Raw genomic sequence first — 26,891 nt, forward strand, 5'->3', positions numbered from 1 at the left:
GGATGGGGCAGCCACAGCCTCTCTGGGCAACCTCTTCCAGAGCCTCACCACCCTCACAGTGAAGAACTTCTTCCTCACATCTAGTCTAAATCTACCCTCTTTCAGTTCAAAGCCATTACCCCTTGCCCTATCTCTACATGCCCTTGTAAAAAGTCCCTCTCCAGCTTTCCTGCAGCCCCCTTTGGGTACTGGCAGGCTGCTGGAAGGTCTCCCCGGAGCCTTCTCTTCTCCAGGCTGAACAACCCCAACTCTCTCAGCCTGCCTTCACAGGAGAGGTGCTCCAGCCCTCTGATCATCCTGGTGTGCCTCCTCTGGACTCGCTCCAACAGGTCCATGTCCTTCTCATGGTGGGGGCCCCAGCACTGAATGCAGTACTGCACGTGGGGTCTCACAAGAGCGGAGTAGAGGGAGAGAATCCCCTCCCTCGACCTGCTGGTCACGCTTCTCTTGATGCAGCCCAGGATACGGTTGGCTTTCTGGGCTGCAAGTGCACGCTGCTGGATCATGTTGAGCTTCTCGTCAACCAACAGCCCCAAGTCCTTCTCCTCAGGGCTGCTCTCAATCCACTCATTGCCCAGCCTGTATTTGTGCTTGGGATTGCCCTGACCCATGTGCAGAACCTTGCACTTGGCCTTGCTGAACTTCATGAGGTTCGCACGGGCCCACCTCTCAAGCCTGACAAGGTCCCTCTGGATGGCATCCCTTCCCTCCAGCGTGTCGACCGCACCACACAGCTTGGTGTCGTTGGCAAACTTGCTGAGGGTGCACTCAGTCCCACTGTCCATGTCACTGATAAAGATGCTAAACAGTGCCAGTCCCAATAGTTCCCTGAGGAATGCCACTCATCACTGCTTTCCACTTGGACATCAAGCCGTTGACCGCAACTCTGAGTGCGACCATCCATAAAGGAGTATTTTTGTTGAAAGTAATTCAAAGAGCATGAAGCCCTTTCTTACTGCCACAAGGGTCAATTCTTCATCAAGAACCACAAGACAACTTTAGTTTCCAGCTTCCAATTTTAGAGTCAGAATCCAAAAGCAACATGAAAAAATGTGTATTTGCTGGCATACAATTCTTGCCACAGTTTTAAGGAATACACTAACATCATTTTTGTATTCCTTTCATTCCAGCTATCACAACCTGGGCAACCACTTGTCTATGTGCTGACAGTTACCACCATGCTCAGCTACAGCCTATCTCAAAGTCCAGCTGTAGGTACAGAAAGATTCTGAAATATTACAAAGCATGTAAGCACTCTAAATGGAGTAATCAGTTTTGACAAAGATTATTTCAATTTTAATTAAAGTGTTATGACCCTCTGTCATTAACTTCTTAAAAAGAGAGAGTATCTATCATAAGTAGTACTTCAACTTTTCTTTTTATTAACATCTCCAACAGGGTGTTCTTACTTTATTAGAGTAATTCATGCAAGACACACATTCAGAAACAAAAAAGCTGCATTTTTTTCAGGGATCAAGACCATGACATTAACATCCAAAACTGCACAGGGAAGCATTATTGATATGATCTTATTTGGTAAACAGCAGGTGTAATGGGTGATGTCATGTATTAAACCATCTCCTACATTTTGATGTCACAAGCATGCAATTATACAGCAATAACCACACCTTAGCAGTCTTAGTACTAAATTGGAAAGTATGATAGTCATATACATATTCAGGTCATTAAAATGAAGACTACCCTGAAACACCTGTCTTAAAAAACCACATGCCTATCTTCAGTCAACCCACAACAAAATATTTATAATTTAAAAACAGCATTTCTAATCACATCTTAGCTTTTTTTTGGAACCTGTTACAGTACAAGGAGATGGAAAGGGCAAGTACTGTAGGGCATAACAAAATAACTTTTATTAGTTTGACTGATGAAGTTGGACAAAACAGATGAGGTTTTTGGTACATGTGCCCTCAGCTAGAAAGCTGATCAAGTGCACACAACATAAGGGAAGAGCATCACATTTAATGAGCACTTCAATGAGATAAGCACACCTAAATGTAGAAGTAAAGCTTCATAACAGGAATAGTCAACTGGCTTGTAGGGGAATAGTTATGAAGAATATTACTGGAATTACAGCCTTTACATCATACTTGAAACCTTGCAAATTGTATCAAATGCTCATTGTTTTTATCCACACTAGTCTTTCTGTTTCTCCAATGATTCAGAATTGTTTTACCTTGTTCCTGTACAACACAATGGGAATTTAGATTCAGGTATATATATAATTTATGGACAACAATATGTCATTGGTAAGTAAATAAACGCCAATTCAAACGAGCGTCTCACATACAAACAAGAAACATTAAATCCCTGCCCCAGAAAAATAAGATATATCAGAAGTGTAAAGTCTGCTTTATTAAAGTGCATCTCCACCTAATTAAAAACAAAACAAACCAACCAACCCCAAAAAACCAAACCACTAGGGTACACAGCTAGATAATCACTAGACTTTCAACTATACTTTCAAGTATCAGCTGGCTTGTCTACTACAATCCCACTGAGAAAGTTTTAAAAGCTGTTTCTCAATGAAGTTCCAAGTATTACAGTTCTGTGAAGTACTATTCAGAGAATGTTATTCACAGAGGAAGTACTGATCTGAAATAAGAACAGTTTACTGAAATTATTTGGTTTAGTTTTTCTAATATACAAAAAGACCCTTTCTCCAGTTGCTATTAAAGCCTTGAATTTGCAAAACTGAGTAGGTAAGTTTTACTTACAGGACAGTTTTTACAGTGAAGAGCCACTGGGAGTGAGGATAAAAATGGGGACTTAAAAGGGGAATAGGGGACCACACACAGAAATAAAATGTCAAAAATTAGCTTAATCAAAAGTTCCAACTTACGTGTGTTAGGGGTGAAACAAAAGCTTTTAAAAAGTCTTAAATTTTCAAAGTCAAACACTTAAGTTGGATGCCAACATTAATCTATTTCAAGAGCTTAAAGAAAAGTGACTTGCCAGTAACTCTAGTTTTCTTAGCCTTCTTCTTCCACATCCTGCAAACGAAACAAGTCCACTCAGACTATGCTATACATCCACCTATGAGGGAGCAGAGGCACACTGTTCTGAGTCATGTACGAAGACACAAGACCGCCCCTTTTGTACAGTGAGCAACTTCCTTAAATACTAATTAAGCCTTGTGCCTCAAGACAGAGAGGGAATCAAAATAGCGTAGTACTGAGAATCTTCAGACCTAAAAAGGGCATAAGGAATAGGGATAAATACACTGGAAGTGTAGATAGCAAGTGAAGCAAGAGGTAATTTTTTTCTTTGCCAGAAGTTACTATTCTCCACTTTTCAAAACAAGTCCATCTTCACAACACATAGCCGTATCACACTGCTCCGACAGGAGGCAGGCTGGCCTTTCACAAGATCTGCAGTACTTAAACATTATGGCAGAATCCGCTGATTGTATTTCATCTAGATATTACGAAAATATATAAATTTGGCAGCAAGTACCTCACTCCCTCATCCCCAAATGAAAGCAATAGTTTACAGTGAACAACAGCTAAGCAACAGGAAATAGAAGGGCAACATCCTCATAAATATACCAGGCTGGATTAACGTCACGGGGACAGAACAGATTTCCACGGAACTGCAGGGTAATATTTAAAAAAGCAAAACTAAACTATTCATGTTTGTCAAAAATAAATTACCATGATAATAAGCCAAGCATTTTCCTGTTCTGTGGCAATCTTTTCACAAAACACTTTGGCAAATGGATATCTGACAGAATTAATGAAGGATACAGTTCTGACAGAGCAGAACCTGATGGCACACAGTCTTTAACAAGTCTGCGATGAGATTAATAAACCCATGGTGACATAGGCTAGACGCAAGTGATCAAAGCTATATGCTCCCCATCTCACATAAAATTTCAAAGAGCCTGAAATTCATCAAAGGATTGACCACTTTACCTGATCCAGTCTCAGAGAAGACTACCTCCTGTATTTGAGAAAAAGCAGGTGCTGGGCTGTGAAGAATTAACTGAGACCACAAGTAACATTCCCAAGAGATTCCCAAGGGAAGTACTCATTCATGAAGTAAGGATGTCAAGCATCCAACTAATCAGCAATGCTAAAAACCTCTGAATGCAAAGAAACTTCTCTCCATGGAAACTCCGTACTGGTCACTAACTCAATTCATCACCTATACAACACAGTCCATCCTGCACATTTACAAGCGTAATCATCATCCAGTCAGGGCCAAATCATCTACCAGGAGGATGATTCCCAGCCATGCAGCATACAATTCCATCACATGAGCATGTCTTTTGGATGTGATGGGGACAGTGTCAGAAGCAGGAAATTTCTCAGCCAGAGATGAAATCCACCACAACAAAAACCAGGGGTCTCCTTAGGATAGATTCATGTTCTAGAAGTGGATGTCATCAATTAATAATACAGAAAAGTTGTGGCTTCCTCAAGGAGTGAACTCATAGTATCTTAAAGGAGGCAGCATACTACTTGGGCTGCTGCTGAGACTGCTGTGGAATTCTAAAGTGTAACTTCCCACAGAGTTCAAGTGCTCTGCTAAGCCTGGTTTGCTACTTATAGGACACAAACCACAGTACCCAATTACTAAAATCAGGAAACCTGGGGGAACACATTGCAGCTCCCTCTGGGGAAGCCAGGGCCCAGGACTCTGGGGGAACAAGAGGAGAAGAGTACGGTGTACATGCTGTTTTCATCTCAACATGGAGTTAAGATACAGCTGGAGAATGTGCTTGATCCTGGTAGCCATGTCCCAATCCTAGACTTAGAGCAGAACAAGCATATGTCTAAAGGTGGCTTCTGCCCACCTACTGATCTGACCTAAAGGAAGGAGAATATCCTTGGAAAGAACAGACCGAGGAGTCTGCCAAGGGCATTTCATTTTTTTTATCAAAATCTGTAACCCCAAATCCTGAAGTTTTCACTGTGGAATCTGAAAGCTCACCTTGGCTCAGAAAGGACCTCAGTTCTGAACTTTAGCTCCTGGGAGTACTGGGTCTACACCTACCATGTCCAGACCATACAAAAACTAAGAGACAGGCAGGCATAATCTGGATCCATTAGAACCCAAAAAATTCAGCAAAGCACCGTCTGAAAGATATACAGTCCATGGTGCTAAAAGGAGCAAAGAGTTGCTACTGCCATCAGGAGTTGGGCAACGTGAATGCAAAAAGACCTATTTACAGTTGTTCTTAGCATCACATTTATGTATTACTTGGACAAGACACAGCTACAAAGAACTACGTCTAGACTTCACTAAGTTTGTGCAAGGAATCCATCAAACTGTCAGCATCTTCTAAAGCACCTAGCTGGAGAAAGAGACTGAGCACCTGTCTTTAAAGACAGTCCCAAGGGAGAAAGAATCTGAACCAAACTATTGCAAACTTAGAACTCCTCTTAAACCAAAAGGGAAAAGAGTTCCAACTTCATTCAGTTCCTGGAGTGGCTGCTGCAGACCAAACACCCTCCATCAGAAGAGGGCTGTGCTGAGAGCCTACAAAGACACACTTTTGCTTAGAAACTTCTCTCCTGGCATCACACTCCTCCCTGTGGAAGAATAAGATTAGGACCGGACAAGGAGTGCTCACAGAACTGATGCGCACCATCCCACTTCTGAGCTGAGCCAGCCAAGACTGCAAGGTACAAGAACATCTCATGCACAATAGCTCAGAAGTCATTACCACCTTGAACACTTGCTGAGACTGAAGAAAGGGGAAAAAGAAGAGGAAAGAGGACAAAACCAGAGTGTTCAAATGCAGATGACTCAAACACTGAGGGCTGTGTATTTCTGCAGCAAGACAAAGGAATGCATCAACATCAAAGCTGTACAACACACACCTCATACTTGGAAGCACATTTCTGTTCACCTTTTTCAGAAGAAAAAAAAAATCTAGTTCATTTATGGCCATGGTCCTGAGCTCTTGGAATTGAAAGATTACTAAAGGCATACAGGAACAATCCATTGTGTTTTCAAGATTTTTATGGTACAACGAACTAGCCCCTATCACTCCTAGTTAGCATGAATGCAACCCAAACTTCCTTCTCTGTGACTTAATTGTGACAAGTCCTATACAGCCTGCTGTCAGTCACGTTGCTTCACCCAGCCCCCTCTGTTTACTCCTGATATGAATTTCCAACCAACCATGTCTAAGCCTACCTTCCCCACTTGTACCTACCATCCTATTTCCATTCCTTCAGCTTTCATGCTTCCCATTATTCTCTTTTCATCCCCATGATTCTACACTAAGCATTCTACACTCACCATTGGCAGCACTTCTCATTTCACCTCTATTACAGGATTTCTGAGGAGACATTTAAGTGGAAGGCTTTAAAATTGTTTGAGCTCTTGGAAAGGATTTTTTTTTTTTATTAAAATACTTTAAGTATTTTATTTCACCACTAAAACCATGTAAGGCTCTTATAAATAACCATTCATCCTTCTTAGTTCAAAGAAAAGTACTATTTGATACACTGCACAAGTGTGAAGTGATTCATATTTGCTTTTCTAGAAACAACACTGGATTGCAAAGACTTTTGGCTCCCTATCTTGAAAGCATACTTTTACAGTAATTTGTTTCTGACTAGAAAAACATTTTCTACTTCAATTCCTCATGCTAAGTTTCCATTAAAATAAAGAAATGAATAAAATAACAATAAAAATAACCCATGGAAGATATTTCACTTTTCAAAGGGTCTTAAAAGCATTACTTCTCAAGCTGCTATTAAATTACCTGCATTTTACAGAAAATTAAAGCAAGACTTGGCCACTAAAAGACTGTTATAGTGATAAAAAGATAGCCAGCGTTAAGCTTTAATAAAACCCACCTCTTTTCCAAGTCTGAACCTGAATTATAATTCTTCCTTTCTTCTTTTCAGAAGACAGCACTACAAGTTTCACAAACAGCGGTTTACTTTATTTATTAACAGCAATATATTACTAGCCCCTCACCACACACAATGCAGTTTATAGCTTTTATTTATTTTCTTGGCACTGTGCCCATCACTTACCCGTAACGGCATCATAAAACTCTTCTTCACTATTCATCCTTCAGTATGAAATCTCTGTACAGCCAATCCAGCTTCCTCTAATGCATCGTTGAACTTGATTTAGAGATTAAGTATCTGTGTGCTGTCGAAGTCGCCTTCTGCAAATACCCAGCTGCTTTAGATGATCTATTTGACAAGACAGGGAACAGAATTAGCAACTTCCACTTTTTTTGTGTGCACAAACATGCACACTTGACAAATACTAATTTTCCTATTTCTTCCTATGGTAAAAGATGGATTTTTGCATTCATAAGCAAACAGCCTTCTTTGATACCAAAGTCATTCTGAAGACAAATACTACCTACAACAAGAACAGCTGATGTACTATGCCACACTTCTCTCTATATAAATACATCATATACATTACTGTAAAATAGATCTTATTTACTGCAAGTTAAATTTCAGGCAAGTACAGCTAGAAGGAGCAGAGAACCAAAGGAAGAAAAAGACAGCTGGCAAAACAAAAATTCTGCTCTTCAGCAAGAGGATCAGCCTTACCACATCCTTAACCCAGAAAGCTGGGAACAGGAAAGAGAACCTTTGTATCTCAAAATCTCACTGTTGCATAAAAATGTTGGACTTCACTGTACATCATGCAATCAGTATCTAGTGACCATTAGAGAAGTTTTGTTAGGCTACTGTGTGAACTCTTGAAGAGACAACTGGAGATTTTTCCCTCTAGAGGAAGAGTGTAAAGAAACAACAAATTTTTTTCTCAGTAAAACCAAGCACACTGCAAATAACTTACAGATTTATGAAGCATTCCAGCTCTACTTCATGGATCAACTAAATCAGACTTTTTCCAGATGGTTGGCAATGGTGTAATGTAAACATTTTTACTTCACCCAATTTTAGTCTAAGGAGAATAATGATAAAATTTTGTTTCCACTCTTACAAATGTTCATCAGGTACCAATGACAAGCCAAGTACACAATGATAAACGACAGCATGGCAATGCTATCAATATCTCCTCCAAAACAACCTCAATCTGTCAGTCTCAATTTTTTATGACCCTTGAAGATCCCACTGCTTTTGTGACAGTAGTTTTTCCAGAGTAATTATAACTTGCACAATACCATTCCAATTAAGAGAAACAAAGCCAGCAGAAGAGCTTGCCATGTTTGAAGCCAATTCCTTCTTCCTCTGCAAGAAATCAAATTGCATGATTCCTCCTGTGTTTCAAGTCTTTTTACCTCACTGCCCAGAACAAAAGCTATTCAGATGTGTCACACACATACAGTCCTTCCAATTCCCCATTCAGAAGGAAGAGCTAAAATAGCCCATTTTGGAACTTATCTAAGTTAATGAATGTGGCGTTCGCCTTGAAGCATTATGTCTGTCAAGGCCAGGTATTTCAGTTTGTCACTTTTCCCTTAGGAACTCCCTACTTCCTTGCCACTATAGGATTTTTATATCCATCTGTGCATCATGGTGAGTATCTGAGCTTCCACATTATATTCAGCAATTTCTTATTCACAAGTCCTCACCTCCACAACGACAAAACTATATACAGCTGCTTCTCTTGACTGTTGCTACAGCACTGTTGCAATTGCTCTCAGCTGGATGGTAATTTCCTTCCCTTTTTCCTGTGCTGTTCTCCAGTCAGAGACCTTTAAACCTCCTTCAGCTTTCTTGCTCATCAGTGACAAGCTTCTGACTTACTTTTGTCAAAATGCTGCATTCTCCCAGGCAAGGATACAAGAGCTCAAAACATTAACAAGTCAGATACATGTATGTCTGAAGACTTCCAGTGCAAGGCTATCAGCAAGTGCTCTGCTTACATAAGAGAAAGGAGCAGCAGCTTCACTTCAAAAAGATACAGGCAGTTCAGGCCACTAGCAACCATGCTGCCTCAGAATCAAAGAAAGGGAGAAATCCTCTTATCTAACAGTTGGTTCAAGAGTAGCAGCTAGCTCAGGTTTCTGGGTGAACTAAATAGCAGAATTGATAACATTGTTCTAAATCTGTACTGTAAGTTCAAGTCAGTGTACCTATCCCTGTGTTATCTTGCCTAGTAGGAGCCAGTCCTTGACTCTGTAATAAAAAAAAAAAAAAAAAAAAAAAAAAAGCTTGTTCATACCAAAGCTGCTGTCAGTCTTAAGAGTTTCTACAAACTTTCCAGCCCCACCACCAGCAATATATCTGGAAGCATCTCTTCCAAGGTCTCCAAATATGTCATATCTTTGCAGAGAATCTGTCCTTGAGGATGCTACTATGTAAACCTTTCAATTGAGGCAGAAAGAAGGAATCCAAAGAAAACTATTGTTACAGGAAACAGGAACTCGACATCTCATGACAACTGTTCACCCCAGACACCATTATCACCACGCTGGAATGACTCCACTAGTTTGCCAAAAAAGAAGTTGCATTAGAGGGCTTCTTTAACCCTCCAAGGTACTGTATCCTTGAAGATGCAAGACATTTATGCCTTCAATTGTCTGCAAGTATTGCATCCTTCTTGCAAAACAGCAGCCAGTATTTCCAGAAGGAAACTTGTATATGCATAAGATACAACCTTTACGATCAGGACTACAATTCCCTCATCTTCTCCATGTCTTCTTGCATCTCCCCTTTTTATGTTTAGTCTCTATTTTTTATTTAAGCTCTTGCAGCAGGACTATCCTGTTATTGCATACAGCTCATGTGGTGGGATTCTGTTCTGAAACAGCCTTATATCTATCTGCAACACATAAAAACAAAAAAAAGAGCTAGTTCAAAACCCACTCCAGTTCAAATGCAAAGAGCATACTTCCTCAGGGTCCCTATCCAAACATAGTCAGTTACGTATCAGCTTGGAAGCTTCAGAGATGCTTTGTAACAGCAACTCCAGTATGCTATCTGTAGTCTTGTATAGAAGGCACTAAGAAATAAAAATTACGACTTAAAAAATTGTCAGTTATCTCAAGAGCCTTAAACTAAACACGGTCATACACATGAATGCCAGTTTCTCCTCCCACCCCCACCCCACTCTCCCCCCCAATAACAACTGCATTACAAAAGGACTTGTCAAGTGGAACTACAACACACAGCATGCAGTTTCACTACAAAGACAATGAAGCTTTCGTATAAAAACACTCACCAAGTATAAATGAAGTAACTAGAATCAAAGATTTGATTTAACTGAAAGCAAGAGTTATGCTGTGTTCTCCTGATATGCACCTCATACCACACCTTAAGTTCATTGTTATTTGAAAATGAAAGTTCAGTCATATCCCTGTAAATTATATACAAGCTTTGTAACTATTACCTAAAGAACAAAATATTAATGAAGTCACTTTAAATAATAGCCACAAATTCTCCCAAGATGGTAGGAGCATTTTTAAAAGGATAAAGTAATATATTTTGCGTCAGAGTTACACTGGCAATAACTTAATGCTCATATCACTTCTTTTGCAGTCAGTTCTTCTATTTAGCAGAGATTAACGTGAATTTGCATGTAGCTCAACAGACAATGATAACAGCATTTAGCTATCATGAGCCAAAAAGCTAGGATTAAGTCCTCTTCTCTTACTAAAAGCAACTGCAAAAAGCTACTTTCAACTAGGCTGAAATGCCAGAAGACAAAAACATCCTATTTGCTTCATATTCAGCATTTGTAATCTGTATTTCCTCCTCCATGTCCATGAAGTACCAAAAGAATTCACTTACACACGACCACCTGTAGTTAACAGCTTTTATCAAAATTGCCATTCAAAAGAGGGTGCAATATTCCTGTGTCAAACAGACCTTCAGGAGCTTAGGACCAACTGCCATCATGGAAAACCTTTCATAAAGCATAAACACCATATCATGTTCACATCTTTTATTCCGACAGTGCAGAAGGAATAAAAAAGTATATTTAGATATTTTCTTACATACATAGTAATTATTAGGAATGTAACAGTTTTCCATACAGGACTTCACTTGCTCTTTGTTGTAGAGAACACTATTTCAGCAATCGGGGTTTGATGGTTTACAGGTTAAAATTATCTTAGTGGGCTTCTGTTTAACAGCCAGTGCTTACAGGCTGGGTATGGGTACTCAAGACACAGACACTCAGAAAGGTGCTTTTGCCTAGGGATTGCAGCCCAGCTGCATTGCCACACTGATGACCAAAGAGGGACTGATATAAATCATTTTATAAATAACAGGAAAAAACTGCAAGTAGAGGTATCTTAAGAGAACTGGAGATTCATAATTTAATGATGACAACACACCCTGGACCACAAGCAGCCCAGATTTTGTGGTTTACAAGATAAGCGACAAAGCTCATCTATTTCCTCATATTTTAAGGCTACAGATTGCTATATACTAATTGGATTTATTATGGGATTTGTGTGCATGAATAAAAACTGCCCCATTTATTTTCATTTTTGTAATAGATTGATTTCCCTACAGGAGAGATGTTATTTTTGAAGCTCAAACTGAAAGACAACAGATAAAAACATCCAAAAAAAGAGTAATACCCATCCCAACAGTACAACTTCATAATGGGTTGGTAAATCTGTACTGTAGGCTGTATTATCTTATATTCTGCTCTGAGAAATTCTCTGTACTAGTTGTCCAGAATATTCACAATAAGATTTTACTCCTTGAAATTACATTTAAAGTGAGTGCCAAAGCAATTAACAGAAAACAACGAAGCTTAACATAGTTTACTGAAGCAAATCTTGAACAAGTTACTTGGGCAGAACCTAGTTTTTCTAGTCATTTTTGCTTATTTGCATGCCAATGCCTACAATATACAAAACCAGACTAGCAAGAGTTAAGCTAAGCGTAGCATGTGAAGTCAAAAACTTGTAAGACCTTCTGGTATCTTCTAATCAAAGGACTACTATTTTGATTCCTCTGAAATAAGCTTTGCACATTGGTGATGTTGTAAAGCCATCTACAAACAGGATAAACAATATATTATGCTGTCCAATAACACAATTTAAAAATGCAGATACCAATGCTGAAATAAAAATGCTATGTTTGTCCCAAGCAAGTAACCCCAAAACCTGAACAGGTAAGGGAGGGAAATATAACTCCTAGTCACATGGGCACAAAGTCTGGTTTGTACTTTGGTTATTAAAAAGTCTCATCGGTGCTGCACAACTAGTCAAAAGCCAGTTACTCATTAAAACCCCTTTAAATTCTCACAATTTATCAGAAAAGGTTCACACATTCTTGTATGACTGATGACCATAGACAGTCCTTTTCTTAAAGGACAGGAGGATGTTTTACAAAGGCAAAGGACGAAATAAAGCATGCATTTGCAATAAATACTGCGGAAACACAAGAAAATACCTGCACCACGTCCACAGCACACCTTGAAATAGGTTCTACAGAGAGGAGGTAATTACTAAGATTGACATACTGCTTTCCAGAAGTACATCTGTCACAGACAGAGAGAACAAACAGAAAGGGCTCTTCCTAAACACGCATGGTACACCAGTGGTCACAACACATACTAAGTCAGATCCCGAGAGGCTCACTCTCAGCAGAAAACATGCTTCTCTCAGTGATCTTTACAGCCTTGATGCAGAGATGTAACTATTCATACCACCTACACTATGGTGACAGCTAAGGTCCCGTGATGAAGGAAGAACAAAGTTGTATCGTACCTGTCAATCAGCTGGTTATGAATACTGTCAAAGTGTTCTGTCAAGCACTGTGTTGAACCTGGAACTCGACAGTGACACCTACCAGGTGATCTGGCCTCCGGTAACATACTTTGCTTTCAAAAACTTAACTCTGTGCAGATCGGAGGGTCCCGTACAAGCTCACAGGCCCCAGCAGTAGAAGGTACAGGGAACTCTTTTCTAGGGATACAGTATCAGTAAGATCAGTCCCAGACTTTGCACTGTTCCCACTTATTTTAAACCATTTCCTCCCACTTGAATTTATTTTAAAAACTAGGGCAAAAGTGCAAGACTTTCCAAATCACTTTATGAAGTATCTAATTTGCTCAATGCATTCTGTGACACACGTGTAAGCATCTATATGAGAAGAGATGCACACACACCTTGCAAAGAGAGGTTGCACCTTCATAGGCTTCTCTCTGAAACCAAAGGTGTGGAGATCCACTGCTGGCTGCGCGGTCAAAGGCTGCTCTCTGGCACCTGTACTCTCCACATTTATATGCCAGATGAGGCTGTGGAGGTGACCTGTAATGGTTGTCCATAACATCATTTCATTTGCTTACAGCTCTATCAAGTACTAAAAGTTGAAATTTCCTATGCCATTTACCTGGTTAGTAATCCTTCAAATTTGCCACCACACATGCTTTCTCCTTCTCAAATTCCATTCCTCAACAGAAAAAATTAAAAAAACCCAACAGCTTATGTCTCTGTCCCTAAGATCCTGGATCCTCAGAACTTATACACCAATTAAAGAACCCCAAACACTAGTACCTGTTCAAAACAACCTGTATAAGTTTAAACATGCAATTACTATGACTTAGTTAATTCAACATAACTAGTTACTCCATACTAACTTGTTCTTCTATGTTAATCCTCAACAAAGACCCAGCTGGTTAACCAAAAGTTACTCCTCCTTAAAGAAACATTTACATTTCTATAGAAAGGTAAGCGTTTACAGCTGGAGCAGCTAATTTGACTGGAATGCAGTTCAGCAAGATCAGTTTTGAAGTCTGACTGGCTGACTACAGCTGCAGTGTCTTATTCCTCCAGACCTGAAGTTGAAATTTCACATGTAGCAATTCTGGAAAGCCACTGCTTTATTGACACCATCCTGCTACCTTTACAAATCCTGGTTTCCTCGCTCTTAAAGCACATGTTCTAGCTCTATGAGACATGTATAAAACACTAGGTCATGTTCATTATACAGACATTGAATCTGCTTGTGAGACCAAGGAGAATTTAAGTAAAACCAAGTACAGAAACAGTAAGCTGTCAGGAAAATAAACACAGATGTTCACCAGCATGAGCAGGTAAGGTGTTAGAAGCTTAATACGCTGGAACTAGAGTGCCACCAAAGAATTAAGGAACTAGCACATTCATCAGCTTTTTTACAGGCATAACAAGGTTTTGTTGGATGTGCACTTCCACAGCAAATTTTAAAACAAATTAAATATATTAACTTGAAAGGAGAATACTTGCAAGGAAGGTGCGGGGGGAGAAAGTTACTTGAGACCTTCCTCACAAGAAAAAATAATAAAAACTTTCCGTCAAATGTCATATGATGAAATACTGCACAAGTATTGCTGGGGGGGGGGGGGGAGAGAAGGGGCAAACCCTATGAACTCTGAAAAGACACTCAGTTTCCAGGTTTTTGCTTTTCTTTAATGGGTCAAAAGGGCACAAGCTCAATTTAACAGAAATAGCAATGACAGAATTTAAAATTAGCTCGATACAAAGGAAAATTCATCCCATGCCCTGTTTAATCCACCTAACAGCATATGTTAATAAAGAGCAACATTTTCATTAGTTTGATATCATGGGTTCAGGATGCACCTTCTGTCCAGAAAGAGACTCCAAAAGAGCCAGTAGAAGATCAAATACACACACCCTTCATATTAAAACTGAAAATAATAAATAAATAAAAAAAAGGAGAACAAAAAAACCAACAGTCCTATAGTATGACTGGTGGAATAAGAGCCAACCCCATCTTCTCTTGAGTTGCCAGTTGAAATAAAACATAGCTGTAGTACTTCAAGGGACAGAAATAAATAGCTTGAACCAGAAGATAAATATTCATGTGTTTTTCCTTCATACACATCTCCTGAAAGCATCAAACTGCATCAAACTGCAGTGTTTCATCTCTGAATGAAAGCTTCAGCAAGGATGAATCTTAATTGACTCATGAAATTAGGTTACCAACAACACTGGATCTAAAACTTCTATAAAAATTAGCCAAGAAGTCAATTTAATTAGCAATTTAGATACCTGCTGTAATTATTATGCACTTAAAATCTCTTCAACGAGAGAACAGCCACACAGATGGCAGAATCCAGAAGAGAATTTTATTTACGAAGTTAGATTTGTCTCTTACTCCAAAGTTTGAATGTAATAGCATCTTCCACCAAGATGTCTTAGCAAGATGAAACTCAATCCACATCCACAGTAAGAAAAGGGCAATTTCCTTCTCAAGTCTGTTAAAGTGCAGAGAGGCTGAGTGAGGAAGATCAGCTGAAGATGTGGCCCACTGTCACTTTTCCATTTCTTTGAAGATTGCAGCTATCCTTATTGTAGGCCTTAATGAAGCTTGGGGTTATTAAATGCCCTAGCGGCAGTTGAGTACCTGTACTGGGTCCTGCTGGGATGGAGTTAATTTCCTTTCTAGCAGCCTGTACGGTGCCGTACTTTGGATTTGCGACCAAAGCACTGTTAATAACGCACCCATGTGTTACTGCTGGTGACAGCTTACACAGTGTCAAGGCTTTCTCCCTTTCTCACTCTGCCCCCACAGTGAGAAGGCTGGGGGCGGACAAGAGGCTGGGAGGCAACACAGCCAGGACAGCTGACCCAAACTGATGAAAGGGACATTCCCTACCATATACTGCCATGCTCAGCAATAAAACTGGAGGGGAGTTTTGCAAGGGTTGCCATTGCTTGGGGGGACTGGCTGGACACAGGTCAGCTGACAGCAAGTGGCTGCTTTCGCATCTCTTGTTTTTCTTTATTTCTATTTGGCTTCTCCCCCTGCCTTTACTTATTAAAGTGTCTTTGTCTCTACCCCCAAGTTTTCTCACTTTTGCCCTTCCAATTCTCTCCCACATCCCATGGAGTGGGGGAGCTGTGTGGGGCTCAGCTGCCTGCTGGGGTCAACCCACAACAGAACCAAAGCAGCAAAGCATCCTAAGCTGATAGTTTAGCTGAACTTATTTTAAAGCACTTGAAACAATGGTGGCAGCAAACTGAACATTTGAAAATTTAGCTTTGAACGCATGAGCCAAACAGATTTATGGCAGAAAGAATCACGTTCTGTTCTCTCAGGAATACAGATTTTTGGTGATACTTCACAAGAATTAGAGCCAACTGAAACACTACAAGCCTGGTTTGCAACAGAGTTTAGGCTACAAAATTTGTTTCTGCATCAGAACAAACCACAGTAATTGTCCCACACACTAAGTATTGCCCCCAGCACAAAGCTACGGTGCTGCTATCAGAAGTATTATTTATTGAACATAAAAATTGCAAAGATGAAACTGCACAGAAAATACTCTCACGGTATAGTGCTCAATTACCTACAGAACTGATGGCTGTCCCCAGTTTCACTTCAGCCAAAAATTCTGTTCTACAGCCACGGATACTGGCTCACAGAACTTCTACCAAACCTAACAAACAAACAAACAGACCAAGGAAACTTGATTCCAGCAGATTAGTATTTACGGATGCAAAACACTTCACTGAAGTTCCCACAGAATTCTGTAAATGTTCTCCTTTTTTAACACTACATCAATATTTGAGACATTTTTCCACCTGAGAGCATCTGGTACAGCAATCTTTGGACTTTGTAGCCTTCCCTTGGAAACTTTAATCGTCCCCAGTTGTAAAAGATCACAAAATTCTGTTTTACGTGGCTTCTCTACCCATGATGCATAATACTAGGTTTGATCATGACCAATAAACCCACTCATTTCTAGCCATACTGTTAAAAAAACCTAGTAACTCAATACTGTATTGTAAATCTAGTTACTTCTTAGTATTCCTGAGGACTTGTTTTATCTTATTGGTAAGAGACAAGGTGTGAAGTAATCAATAACTCCAAGCACAGCAGCTTTGGACACAAGTGTCAGTAGATACATAATTGATCATTTATGAATGCTTCTCTTTGAAACAAAACTTACTTTGAAGGTAAAATTAAGTATGCTTGAATATTTCTCATAATAATGTAACCAACCCTACAAATTGATCACTGAAGTTTATGAATTTGAAGACAATTACAGCATATAACATCACCGGAGAAAACCCCTAGAACAGTAAAAATAGTTACAGGTTTAAGTTTATAGATCTTCCTACTCAAAGGCACTTTTTAAGCTTTGTCTCTGTGCACCCATTCTCTCTGGGCAGGTGTAGTTTTACATTTATTCTGTACAAAGTATCTTACTAATCGTGGAGACTCTTAAAGAATCATGATAACAATCACATTGCAAATAAAGCAGGAGGGCAACAGCTGACTAACCTAGCGCAAAGCCCTACAGCGTAAGAAACCATATTTTTATGCCTACCAACAATTCCTCATGCATTCAAATTCTGCAGCATGAGCTCATGCACACAGCTAGCAGACAAAGAGTTTTTAGAAAGTCAGAGTTTCTTCTATGGTTGAATTTCCTTTAAAGCTACACTTACAGTAGATACTTAAATGGATTCCAGTGTAAGGGTGTTACTATGTTTGCTGTTGTCAAGAGATAAAAAAAAAAAGATAAACTTGTACTTCTCAAGACAGGACAAATATCTCTGTTTAGAGTTCAGTTTTAATAAAGAATCCACCTAGCTATCTGCTTGGTAACATTAACCCACTTGGATAGTAACACGGTCGCACAGCACTTAGAACTACATTTAAGACAAAATAAGACCATGTAAATAAAGTTATTTGCATCCCTAAAGATAGGTAGCATTTTTGTTTCACTATTAAACAACCACGCAACAGTTTCACTGACATTGTGCAAAACCTAGAAAGGTCACATTCACGGGGGAGAAGTTCTGTTCTTCTAACAAAGTTCCCATTTCGTCCAGTAAACAAACATGCTGCTAAATGGACCGTTATAAATAGGCTGGTGAGCTAACTTCTCTGTAGCCTTAACATGTACAAGTTTTATAATTCCAAGTTATTAAAAGGATTCTCGTTCTCACTTGATAGCACTGACACATTGTAGGGAACAGAGTCTACATCAGCCTCTGCCACTTCAGGGGCCGGAGCTGGTTAGGTCTGAAGTGAATGACGTGAACCACAGGCACCTCAGAATTCAAACGCTTACCATCTTCAAACTTTCCATATCATCATTACTTTTGAACTATCCCTAGAATCAAAACCCAATGAGATCTATTAACAGATTCTTTTGGGAGCCGTAAAAAAAACTGACTCGGAAGAGTAAAAATAATGCTAGTAAAAATATAATGAAGTTATCCATTCATGAAAATGCATTTCTTGACAAATAACATAAGCATGCAAACTTCTTTGTAATATCCCAGAGGTTCATAGCATCCCAACAGCCACAACCCTTATCTCGTCTAAAACTCTCAACAGCACAGCAAAGGAATTGAACTCAAACAGGAATGCCACAGATCAAGGCTTCCATTCAGTCTAATGCCAAGCACAGATGTTGCGCATCCACGAGAGCAATATACAGTTTAAGTTTTAGACCGTAAAACCAAGAGGGCCAAGATTAAAAGGTCCAGATGTATTTCTGCAGCTGCAGGCACAATTCACCTTTTGTGTACACTCCCACCAGATTTATAAACAATCACAGGAAGACAACACTACCCAGCCTCCTGCCTTTTCTGAATGGAGGGCTGCTGTAATTTACTAAAAATCTGTCTCATTAAATTACATGCATAATAAAATATACTGAAATAATCTAAAGGATCTGTCTAGACCAGCAAATGAATTTCCAATTGTAACTGTATAAAAAAAAAAGTTTAAGCAAGCTTAGTCTATTCTTGTAACTTATTGATCCTGAAAATTAAGACATTATGTTTGTGCACTGAATCAACGATAAATTTTTGAAAAGTATAACTGAAAGCAATGGTAAGCCACATTTGACACATTCTAATTGCTTACCGTTCTCATGCAACTTGCTATTACAAGCCTTTAAGAATACAAAGTAAATAATTACATCAACATATATTCTTCTGCATAGTAAGGACTAAGATAATGTATTTTTTAATTCCAAGTTCTACACTGGTCTATTCCATAAAGGAATAAAAACCATAAAAGAATCGGTATAATGCATAACCTGTATTTTTTTGCAACAGGAAACATATCAAAGTCCCCTATCTTCCAAAGTGGCAGGTACAGGGTGACCAATTTGTTCATTGCTCTCACTTTCCAATTTATTCAGCTAGGTGAAGATGCCCCTGTGATCAGTAACGAATGTATTTGCTGAGTTTGAATACAAGATGTTGAGCACTCCATATTTAACGCATATTCTTTGCATGACTGATTTTGTTCATTTCTTCTAAAAACGTAAGAGAACCAAACATTTTAGTTATTTCACAGAGAACAGACTAAACACTAAGCATTTTAAAACACCACATTAGCATCCAATACAGACATTTCTTATATCTTCATGACTCAGGTGACAAAATGATGCTGAGGGAAAGACTAGAAAAAATGCCAACTTGTAAACGGAAGTTCTAGTTATCAAGTAGCATGATGTAACGTTGCATTGTTCAAGGACAAGTTACTTCAAATACCAAAGCTAATGAATTACCTGCTTAAAAATTCACTGTACTTGCATGCGAGTCTTGCTTTCAAACACCACCACAAAAAAAAAAATCATCTGACTGGCACTACAAACAGTGATTTAAAAATATAGCCTTATCAAAAAAAAAAAGCCTGATTGGTATGTTTTCCAGCCAACACTAAAATAACAGACAGCTAAGCTTTCCACCTTTGTTCTAGGTCAGCATGTGTGAAGTTCACACAGTAGAATTCACAGGAAGAAAGACTGAAAGAAAGACCAGTTTCAATCATAAGACCTGTCAGCTTAAGCAAGTACATATCATACAAAGCAGTAACAGTACTAAAATTGATTTAAAAGAAATCATAGTGAAAATTACCCTCCATGATCAGTGACCAATCCAAGTACATTTGCACAGATGTGTTAGCAAACAAATAACTACTTGCACCACACTGTTTTTCAGTATTGCATCAACTGAAACCTTTAAGCTATCTAGTCTTCAACTACTTGCAGGCATAGAGTTTGTTGTCTAATCATCGTTGTCTAACTTTTGTCTTCTGTTTATAAGATTATATTGCCATGGCTGAAGAGCTAGTTTTGGAGAAAAATAGCATATTTATTCCTGGACAGCAGATGTCTCAGTGCTTCCTTTCAAGCACTCCCTGAAGTTACAAGTTCATTACGAAGTGCTGTTGGTTCAGGAAAGCAACATTGAGAATCACTTCTGATCTTATCCTAGACTGCCCTCAACTTTCTGTCACGTGGTCAAACATTTGTATGACTTGACAACTATTTTAAGAAAAGCTATGTTTACAGCAACTGAAAACCCAGGGGGTTACTTAGGGGAAAATCACTGCTCGGAATTTCTTGCTTCCACACCAGTTTAGCCAGTTCTCCTACTTTCATCCCATGGCGCAGTGCTTTATGTTTGGAAGTTACCCAAGTCACTGCTTCCAGAAATTGCCCTGAGGTTTTAGAAGTCCCAGAGCATACTGGTATAAAGTTTGTTAAGATGATATATATGTGGTTCCCCCCAGATGTCAACCTGAACATGGAGTTACTGAACTTTGGAAAGTTAAGTCGGAATGAAACAAATTTATTTTTTCTTGCATGCATAAGCTTTAAAAAAGGAGACACTGTGAGAAGAGTGGTACGGTAACGCTAATCTACACTGCAGATCCGCATCTCCTTTTTACTTTTCCTTTTTGAAATCTTAAATGTATTTTAATTGAGAAAATTCACAGCATATGAAAGCAGTATCTGCTTGCATTCAACATGCTTTGGCAGATACTTCTGAGGGGAAACACAAGGTTATGGCAGACATAAAAACCAGAAGACCATTACAAACCCACATCTGAAATCCCAGCCTGCAAGTGCTGCAGAGTAGCAAACAACTTCCAAAAGAAGTCCTGATTCCAAACATACAGATAGCACAAACATGATTTAATATCCAAATTAAGTAAGTGGCAACATAATTTATACCTTTGTTACCATGCAGAAGTTCTGGTGGCATGTTATTTAAAAAAAAGCCTTTTTTCCTGCTATTTTTCCCATCTTGCTTGTCTCCCTTTCAAGAGCTCTGCAAGAGAAACATTGAGTAGGTAACTGAAAAATAATTAAAAAAAAAAAAAAATCAAATAAATCGTGACTGCTCTCTGTGCTTCAGCTGTGGCCTAAAAGGCCCCTTGAGCCTGCTGCATCTTGCTGAAGCCGAGCTCAACACATTCCTCTTGGGAACTGAGGTGTCGTAGCCTCCTTTGCTAAACTACCCAGCTCCAAAAGCAATGGGGAAATACGATTAAAATGAGAAAAATCCCTACGCTAGGACCGACAGGGCTCCGCTGACCTGCAACTCTGCCCACCAACGTCCTTCAGCCCCCGCTACCTCCCCCCCGTCCCCAGAGGGGAACCCCACGGTCGCCAAGGCGGTTCCCTCACCCAGCCCCGCCGCTCGGGCCACCCCAGAGATCCGCCGCCTCCGCTGAAAACATGGAAGGGGAACACCCGTTTCAGCCCAACACGCTCTTGACTCAACCGGACGGGCCTAGGGCTCGCAGCTCCCTCAGAAAACAACCGAGCGGCTCAAGGATCCCGCGTCCGCCGGGGAAGGGAGCGCAGCGCTGGGGCGGCCGCGCTCCCCCGGCCCGGCCCCTCGCCCCCCCCCCCCACACACAAACACACCTCGGCCAGACTGACAGGACCGCCCGCAGCGCTGAGGGGAGCCGTTAACGGCCCACCGGCGAGGGGACCCCCGCGGCGGGCTGGGCCGCGACGAGGCCCGAAGCGCTCCCGCCTTTCCCTCAGCGGGGGGGGGCGCCGCTGCGGCAGGTGGGGGGGGGGGGGGGGAAGCGGGAGACGAGCCCCCTGAAAGGAGAGGCTCGCCGGGGAGGGCGGCGAGCCCCGGCTAGCGGGCCCGGGGCAGGCAGGGCGGCATTACCTGACACCGCGCTCCCGCGACGGTCCCGCCGCAACAACCCCAAACGCCCGCCCCCCCCCCCCCTCCCTCCCCGCCTTGCAACCCAGCGCCCGGTACCGCTGACACCGAGGCGGAAGTGCGGCCCTCGCCGCGGCGGAGGGACGCGCCGCTGGACCAATCGTAGAGCGCGGCCTCGCCCCGCCGTCGCCGAAGCGACGAACCAGCTTCTCCCACCCACTCTACCGGAGGCGGGGCGAATGCTAAGGAAGACGCCGAGCCTCACAGGCCCCCGGACCGCACCACTGCTGGGGAGACTGCTGGCCAATGGCGCGTCGGGGGGGCGGGTCTATGCAGACGAAGGCGGTACCGGGAGCCTCCGCTGCCCCGGGAGGGGCTCACCTGGCGCGTTTCGGGAGGGACGGTGAAGCCTCCGGTGCACAGACGCACACAGTCGTGATGTAGCCGGTATCGGCAAATTGTGCTTTGTGGGCCGCTTATATCGTCCGTCAGCTGCGAGAGTGAGCGCAGCTCACCATAACCTGTGTAGGACAAAGTGTCCTCCTTACTCAGCTGTGAGGAAAAGTTCATTTTTTTCTGCATCAGTACCTAGCCGGTCCGTGCGTGTTCTGGCCTATGCCATCGTTTGCTGTGCACCGGTATGAATTTAACCAGTTCTGTGGGTTTTTGTTAACATTCTAGCCAGCTTTGAGGCATGTCACACCTAGGCCACTTGGTGTGATAGTTCGATTTTTAGGCCTTGTCTGGCGTGTGTCTTCTGGGCAGCCTCAGTCACCTTGTCTGCCTGTCCAGCACTGCTGCTTGGAGCAGGTTAATGGGCATCTGGAAATCAAATCAAAATCGAAGTCAACAAAGCCATGGGCTGGTAGCTCACAGGTTAGAGTCATTCCCTCCCAGGAGAGAAGCTGGCAGGTGCCTTTATTTCTCTCGCCCTGAACTTGCACTTGTTCGTACACAACAGGTAACTGGAGGCAAGTTTGTAATCATCCACTTCAGAGTAATTACTGGCATGCTAAAGCAATTGAGACTATTCGTAGATGTTGATGCAAGTATCAAAACTGTGAGTCAGGAGTTTAATTTGACTCATAACATTTCTTTTAGATAACACCTGTTCTGCTCTTTTTATTTACCTTCTCATTTCTCAGTCTGCAAGGCGTTTTCCTTCACATACACTTAGACTTCTTCCACAATGAGAGATTTGAAACTCTTTTCCACCGAAATGTCTCCCTCCCTCCCTTTTCATACCTGAAAGCTAAGAATCGAATAGAATATCATTGGACCCAGCAACCATGACTGTAAAAGGAAAAAAAAAAATAAAAAAGATTGCAAAGCATGCACAGAGTGAGGTGCTTCAGGGCAGATCAGCCACGGAGGTAACAAGCATCCATCCTGAGGAGCTAGAAACCAATTGGTCTGGATTAAGTACGTCTCGTATCACTAAGACAAAACAACCCATTGATACAATTGCTGAGGGAGATCTCATTGTCCTAGGAAATCATACGGGATGTCACGAGCGTCCAGCACAAGAGTGAACAAAAACCGCTCGGGAACGACGAGCTGGAGCCTGAGTATGGAACAGTAGGGAGTGAAGGAGGGAGATGAGTCACAGAAATATTTATCCTCAAAATGATCTTCCCTACCACTGATACACTTCTCAATGCAAAGCAAATATAGGAATTGGCATATTAATTCTGCAGCGCAGAACGTGTTCATCAGAGGTGGATACAAATGGTTTTTAACGGCTGCCAGGCCAGTGGGGGAAATCATGGCTACGCCAGACCTCGGCCACCAGAACAACTCACCTGTGCAGGGGGTGGGAGAGAGGGCAGCCAGGCCAGGCAGGAGTGGACCTGTCCCGGTGGGGTGGCTGCGTCTCTAGGGGGTAACCCGGGTTTGGGCACCGCACGAGGGCTCCTGCTGTGGACCAGAGACCACCCGCAGATGTAGCACCATGAACAGTTGCCTGCTGTAGGCACCTTGCAAGGAATGGAGGTGGTCAGAGGTAGGAATGGCAGCAGAGACCCACGTCGTCATGGGATTTATTCCTCCACCTGCACTTGTGTAAAGTGTGTTTTCAGAGGTGCAGCACCAAAAATACGAACCACTCCTTTGCTGCCTGGCTCTCTGCTGCCCTCCCCAAATACTTTACCTGGCACACTGTCTGTTGATTCTGGAGTATTACTCACCTCTAAATGAGCTGACAGCTCCTGGCCATCAGCCACATGCTGACAATATACAAGACAGGAATTAACAGTGATAATGCTCCTTGCTCTGGCACAAATGCAGGGATTTAAATGAAATCTCCACTGAGCATTTCTCACACACATTGGGATTGAGGAGTGTTTTGGGGTGGGCACAGCTGGCTCGGAGGATGTCTCTCCATCTCTCTGGATCCAGTCTTGCTATACCCACATGTTGTTTCACCCCTGCAATCAACCAGATGAAGTTCCAAGGCAGTTGTTATTGGATTCATCTTTAGGGAAAACAAATCTTTGGGAGGACAGGATAATTTGTATCATTCCAAATCTGGTTTTAAAGTTTTCCTGCTTTGCCCGGAAAAGTGATTATTTTTTTCCAGTAGGCCCTGATTCAGCAACCCATAGTTGGATTGCTCAACATTATAGGCTCGACATTAAGCACAGAAAAGTTCCTATTGCAATGTTTAAGCAAAGGCCCACAAACAGAAAGTAAGCGTCAATTTAAATTATTTTCTGACTGAAAAAGCCTTTATTGTAAGTAAGCAGCTGATCTGGAAGAGTTCTCCAAAAAGATAATGAAAAGAGAAATCCACTGATTAGATGACCAAGGAATATTGAATCTGTGTAACTTTTGCAGATCTTAATTGAAGGCATGTGCATTCTGAGCCTGTCACAAAAATCATTCTCCCAGGCATTTTGTAGGCATTTGAACTAAATGCCCACGCTTAGTGAAAACAAGGCTAATTGATTATTTATTCTTTTATTAAATATTCAGGGGCTACTTCGTTAGCAATCTAAAATCACAAAAGCCCAAAATTGGACAGGGAGAAGAATCTAGCTCCGTATTTGTCTCCCTCCTCTGTTGGCAATGAGGGGAGAGAGCACTTGCCTTTTAAAGGAAATGGCATGGAAAATTTTGCTTTGATGGCAAAAGTTTTGCAACATTAGAAGTAATTAAAATGGGGTTTTACAGTAGAAAGTATTGAGCAACTCAGACATAGGTGTAACCATCAGCTCCACCTATAATAAACCCAACTGTTCCCCTCCTGCAGAGCAATGCAATCCGCTTAGAAAACTGATCCAAGCAAACCTTGTTACTGCAGCAGATTTACAAAACCTAAATTGTGAGAGAATAAGGAAGGGCAAAATGCAAAAACAAAACACATTGATCCTGTGATCTAGAGATAATGCAAGGAAATGTGGCACGTTACAGCAAAAATACTGATTGTCTTTCACCAGTTGTATGTAGGCACAGACAAATGCCTCTTCTCTCCTCCTCCAAATAAGCCAGCAGCCAAAGGCAGCCACTTCAGTCCCAACATGTGTGGGCAAGTGCTCACCTCTGCCATGGGAAGCTCTGCTCAGACAATGACTCCTTGCCAGGGAACTTCAAAACCAAACTTATTCGTTTAGTGAGCGCTCCAGCATCTTCTGCCTCACGTTGTGCTGGTCCCTCCTTCATGCCGTGCTTATCTGCAGCGCGAAGCTGGGGTTCCCGGCACACTGTGCCTCCACAGTCCCCTGAGAGCTGCGAGAGGGAATTTCAAAGACACAGCGTTGTCCTTATGTGCCGAATGAGCTTGGAAACGCTGCCGCTCCTGTTTGCCCATGGCTTCACCTCAGAGGAGTATGGGGCTTGTCCACACTTGAAAGCTAATTTGGATTAAGGGAGGGTGTGAGTTAAAAGCACAGGAGCAATTCCAAAATATCTCTAGGTAGATAAGCCCCGAGGTATCAAAACAATTGATTAAATGTACCATCACTAATTGCAAGATCAGTGGAGAAGGGAAATAAGCGTGCTCAAGAGAGAAGAAGGTCGCGCATCCCAGCACCGGCAGAGACGGGGCAGGTTTGGGTTTACCCTCAGCCATCAGCCACAGGGAGATGTGGACATGGAAGTGGGACGTGGGGAAAGAGCAAACCTCGTAAGAGGATGAGCAGGACTGTAGCCAGGAGCCCAGCCCACCTCTGGTTATTGCCCAGTGTGCGGTACTGGCTGTCGGGGCAGGAGCTCCCCAGCCCGGGGCAGGTACCAGCCTGGACAACCACGCTGTGCCCAGCTGGAGACGGTGGTTTTCACATCCTGTTCTCTGCAGCTTTCTTGTTAAATATTAATTGTGATTATTATAAGATGGCACACCCCTGTCACGCCATGCCGGAGGCTGTGCAAACACGGAATAGAAAGAAACTTTCTGCCTTAAAGAGTTTGCAGTGGCAGTCTCCCTCTTCCCAAGTGAGAGGAGGCTGCATCCAGATACAAGTGAGCTAGACGCCACTTTGCAAAATGGGAAACAGACAAATCTTTCACAATCTGAGTAATAAAGATTTCTTCCTACGGCCTGTCTCGTCTCAAAAGATAGACATTTTGAATTCTGTTGACAGTGACAGCGTATTTTGAGCTGCTGGCACTAGAAAAGGGAAGATACTGTGAAAGAGCTAGTGTCACATAAATTTATTTAATATAAAAAAGACATTAAAAAAAGCAGATGTTGGTAGCACTGATAAGGCTTCAGTGAAAAACATGGTAATGCTGAAACCACATGAATTTTAACCAGAATCTTGAAGCAAAGCAATCCAAGAGAAAAAGGAATCCATAAATAATGAGGAACATGGCAAAAGCTGAATAAGTAGAAATAGCCAGTCTGTTAAAAGGCTGAATAAGCATGTTCTTTGTAACCGCATGGAAAGGAAAAGACACAACAGCCTGTATCCTCCGCTTCAGTGATAATTTCCCTGGGAGCTGCACCCATTCAGCTGAGGGCAGCTCAGGGTCTGGGCCACTTCTCTTCAATATAAAATAAAGTTTTGAAAATCTCCACGGTCAGGGTTGTGAAAGGTTAAAAGCTGAATGCTGAGATGTACAAGGGGCTTTCCAC

General features: G+C 41.6%; 1 protein-coding gene across 5 annotated transcripts in view; it reads right to left on the minus strand.

The window, feature by feature from the left end:
• Positions 1–21,936, minus strand: part of OSBPL2 (oxysterol binding protein like 2) — a 40,024-nt gene extending 18,088 nt beyond the window's left edge. The window contains exons 1-4 of one of the 5 annotated variants that reach the window (XM_069803870.1): positions 21,821–21,936; positions 20,866–20,962; positions 7,804–7,911; positions 7,017–7,181 (exon numbers count right to left, since the gene is read on the minus strand). In XM_069803870.1, the coding sequence (XP_069659971.1) occupies positions 7,017–7,053 (37 nt within the window). In that variant the 5' untranslated portion in view covers positions 7,054–7,181; positions 7,804–7,911; positions 20,866–20,962; positions 21,821–21,936. Of the gene's footprint in view, positions 1–7,016; positions 7,182–7,803; positions 7,912–20,865; positions 20,963–21,564; positions 21,683–21,820 lie in introns of those variants that run through there. The other 4 variants (XM_069803850.1, XM_069803861.1, XM_069803878.1 and 1 more) reach the window with 4 other exon arrangements.
• Positions 21,937–26,891: the final 4,955 nt, after the last annotated feature.

Source organism: Haliaeetus albicilla, chromosome 2 (genome assembly GCF_947461875.1).
Source record: "Haliaeetus albicilla chromosome 2, bHalAlb1.1, whole genome shotgun sequence".
Taxonomy (NCBI): domain Eukaryota; kingdom Metazoa; phylum Chordata; class Aves; order Accipitriformes; family Accipitridae; genus Haliaeetus; species Haliaeetus albicilla.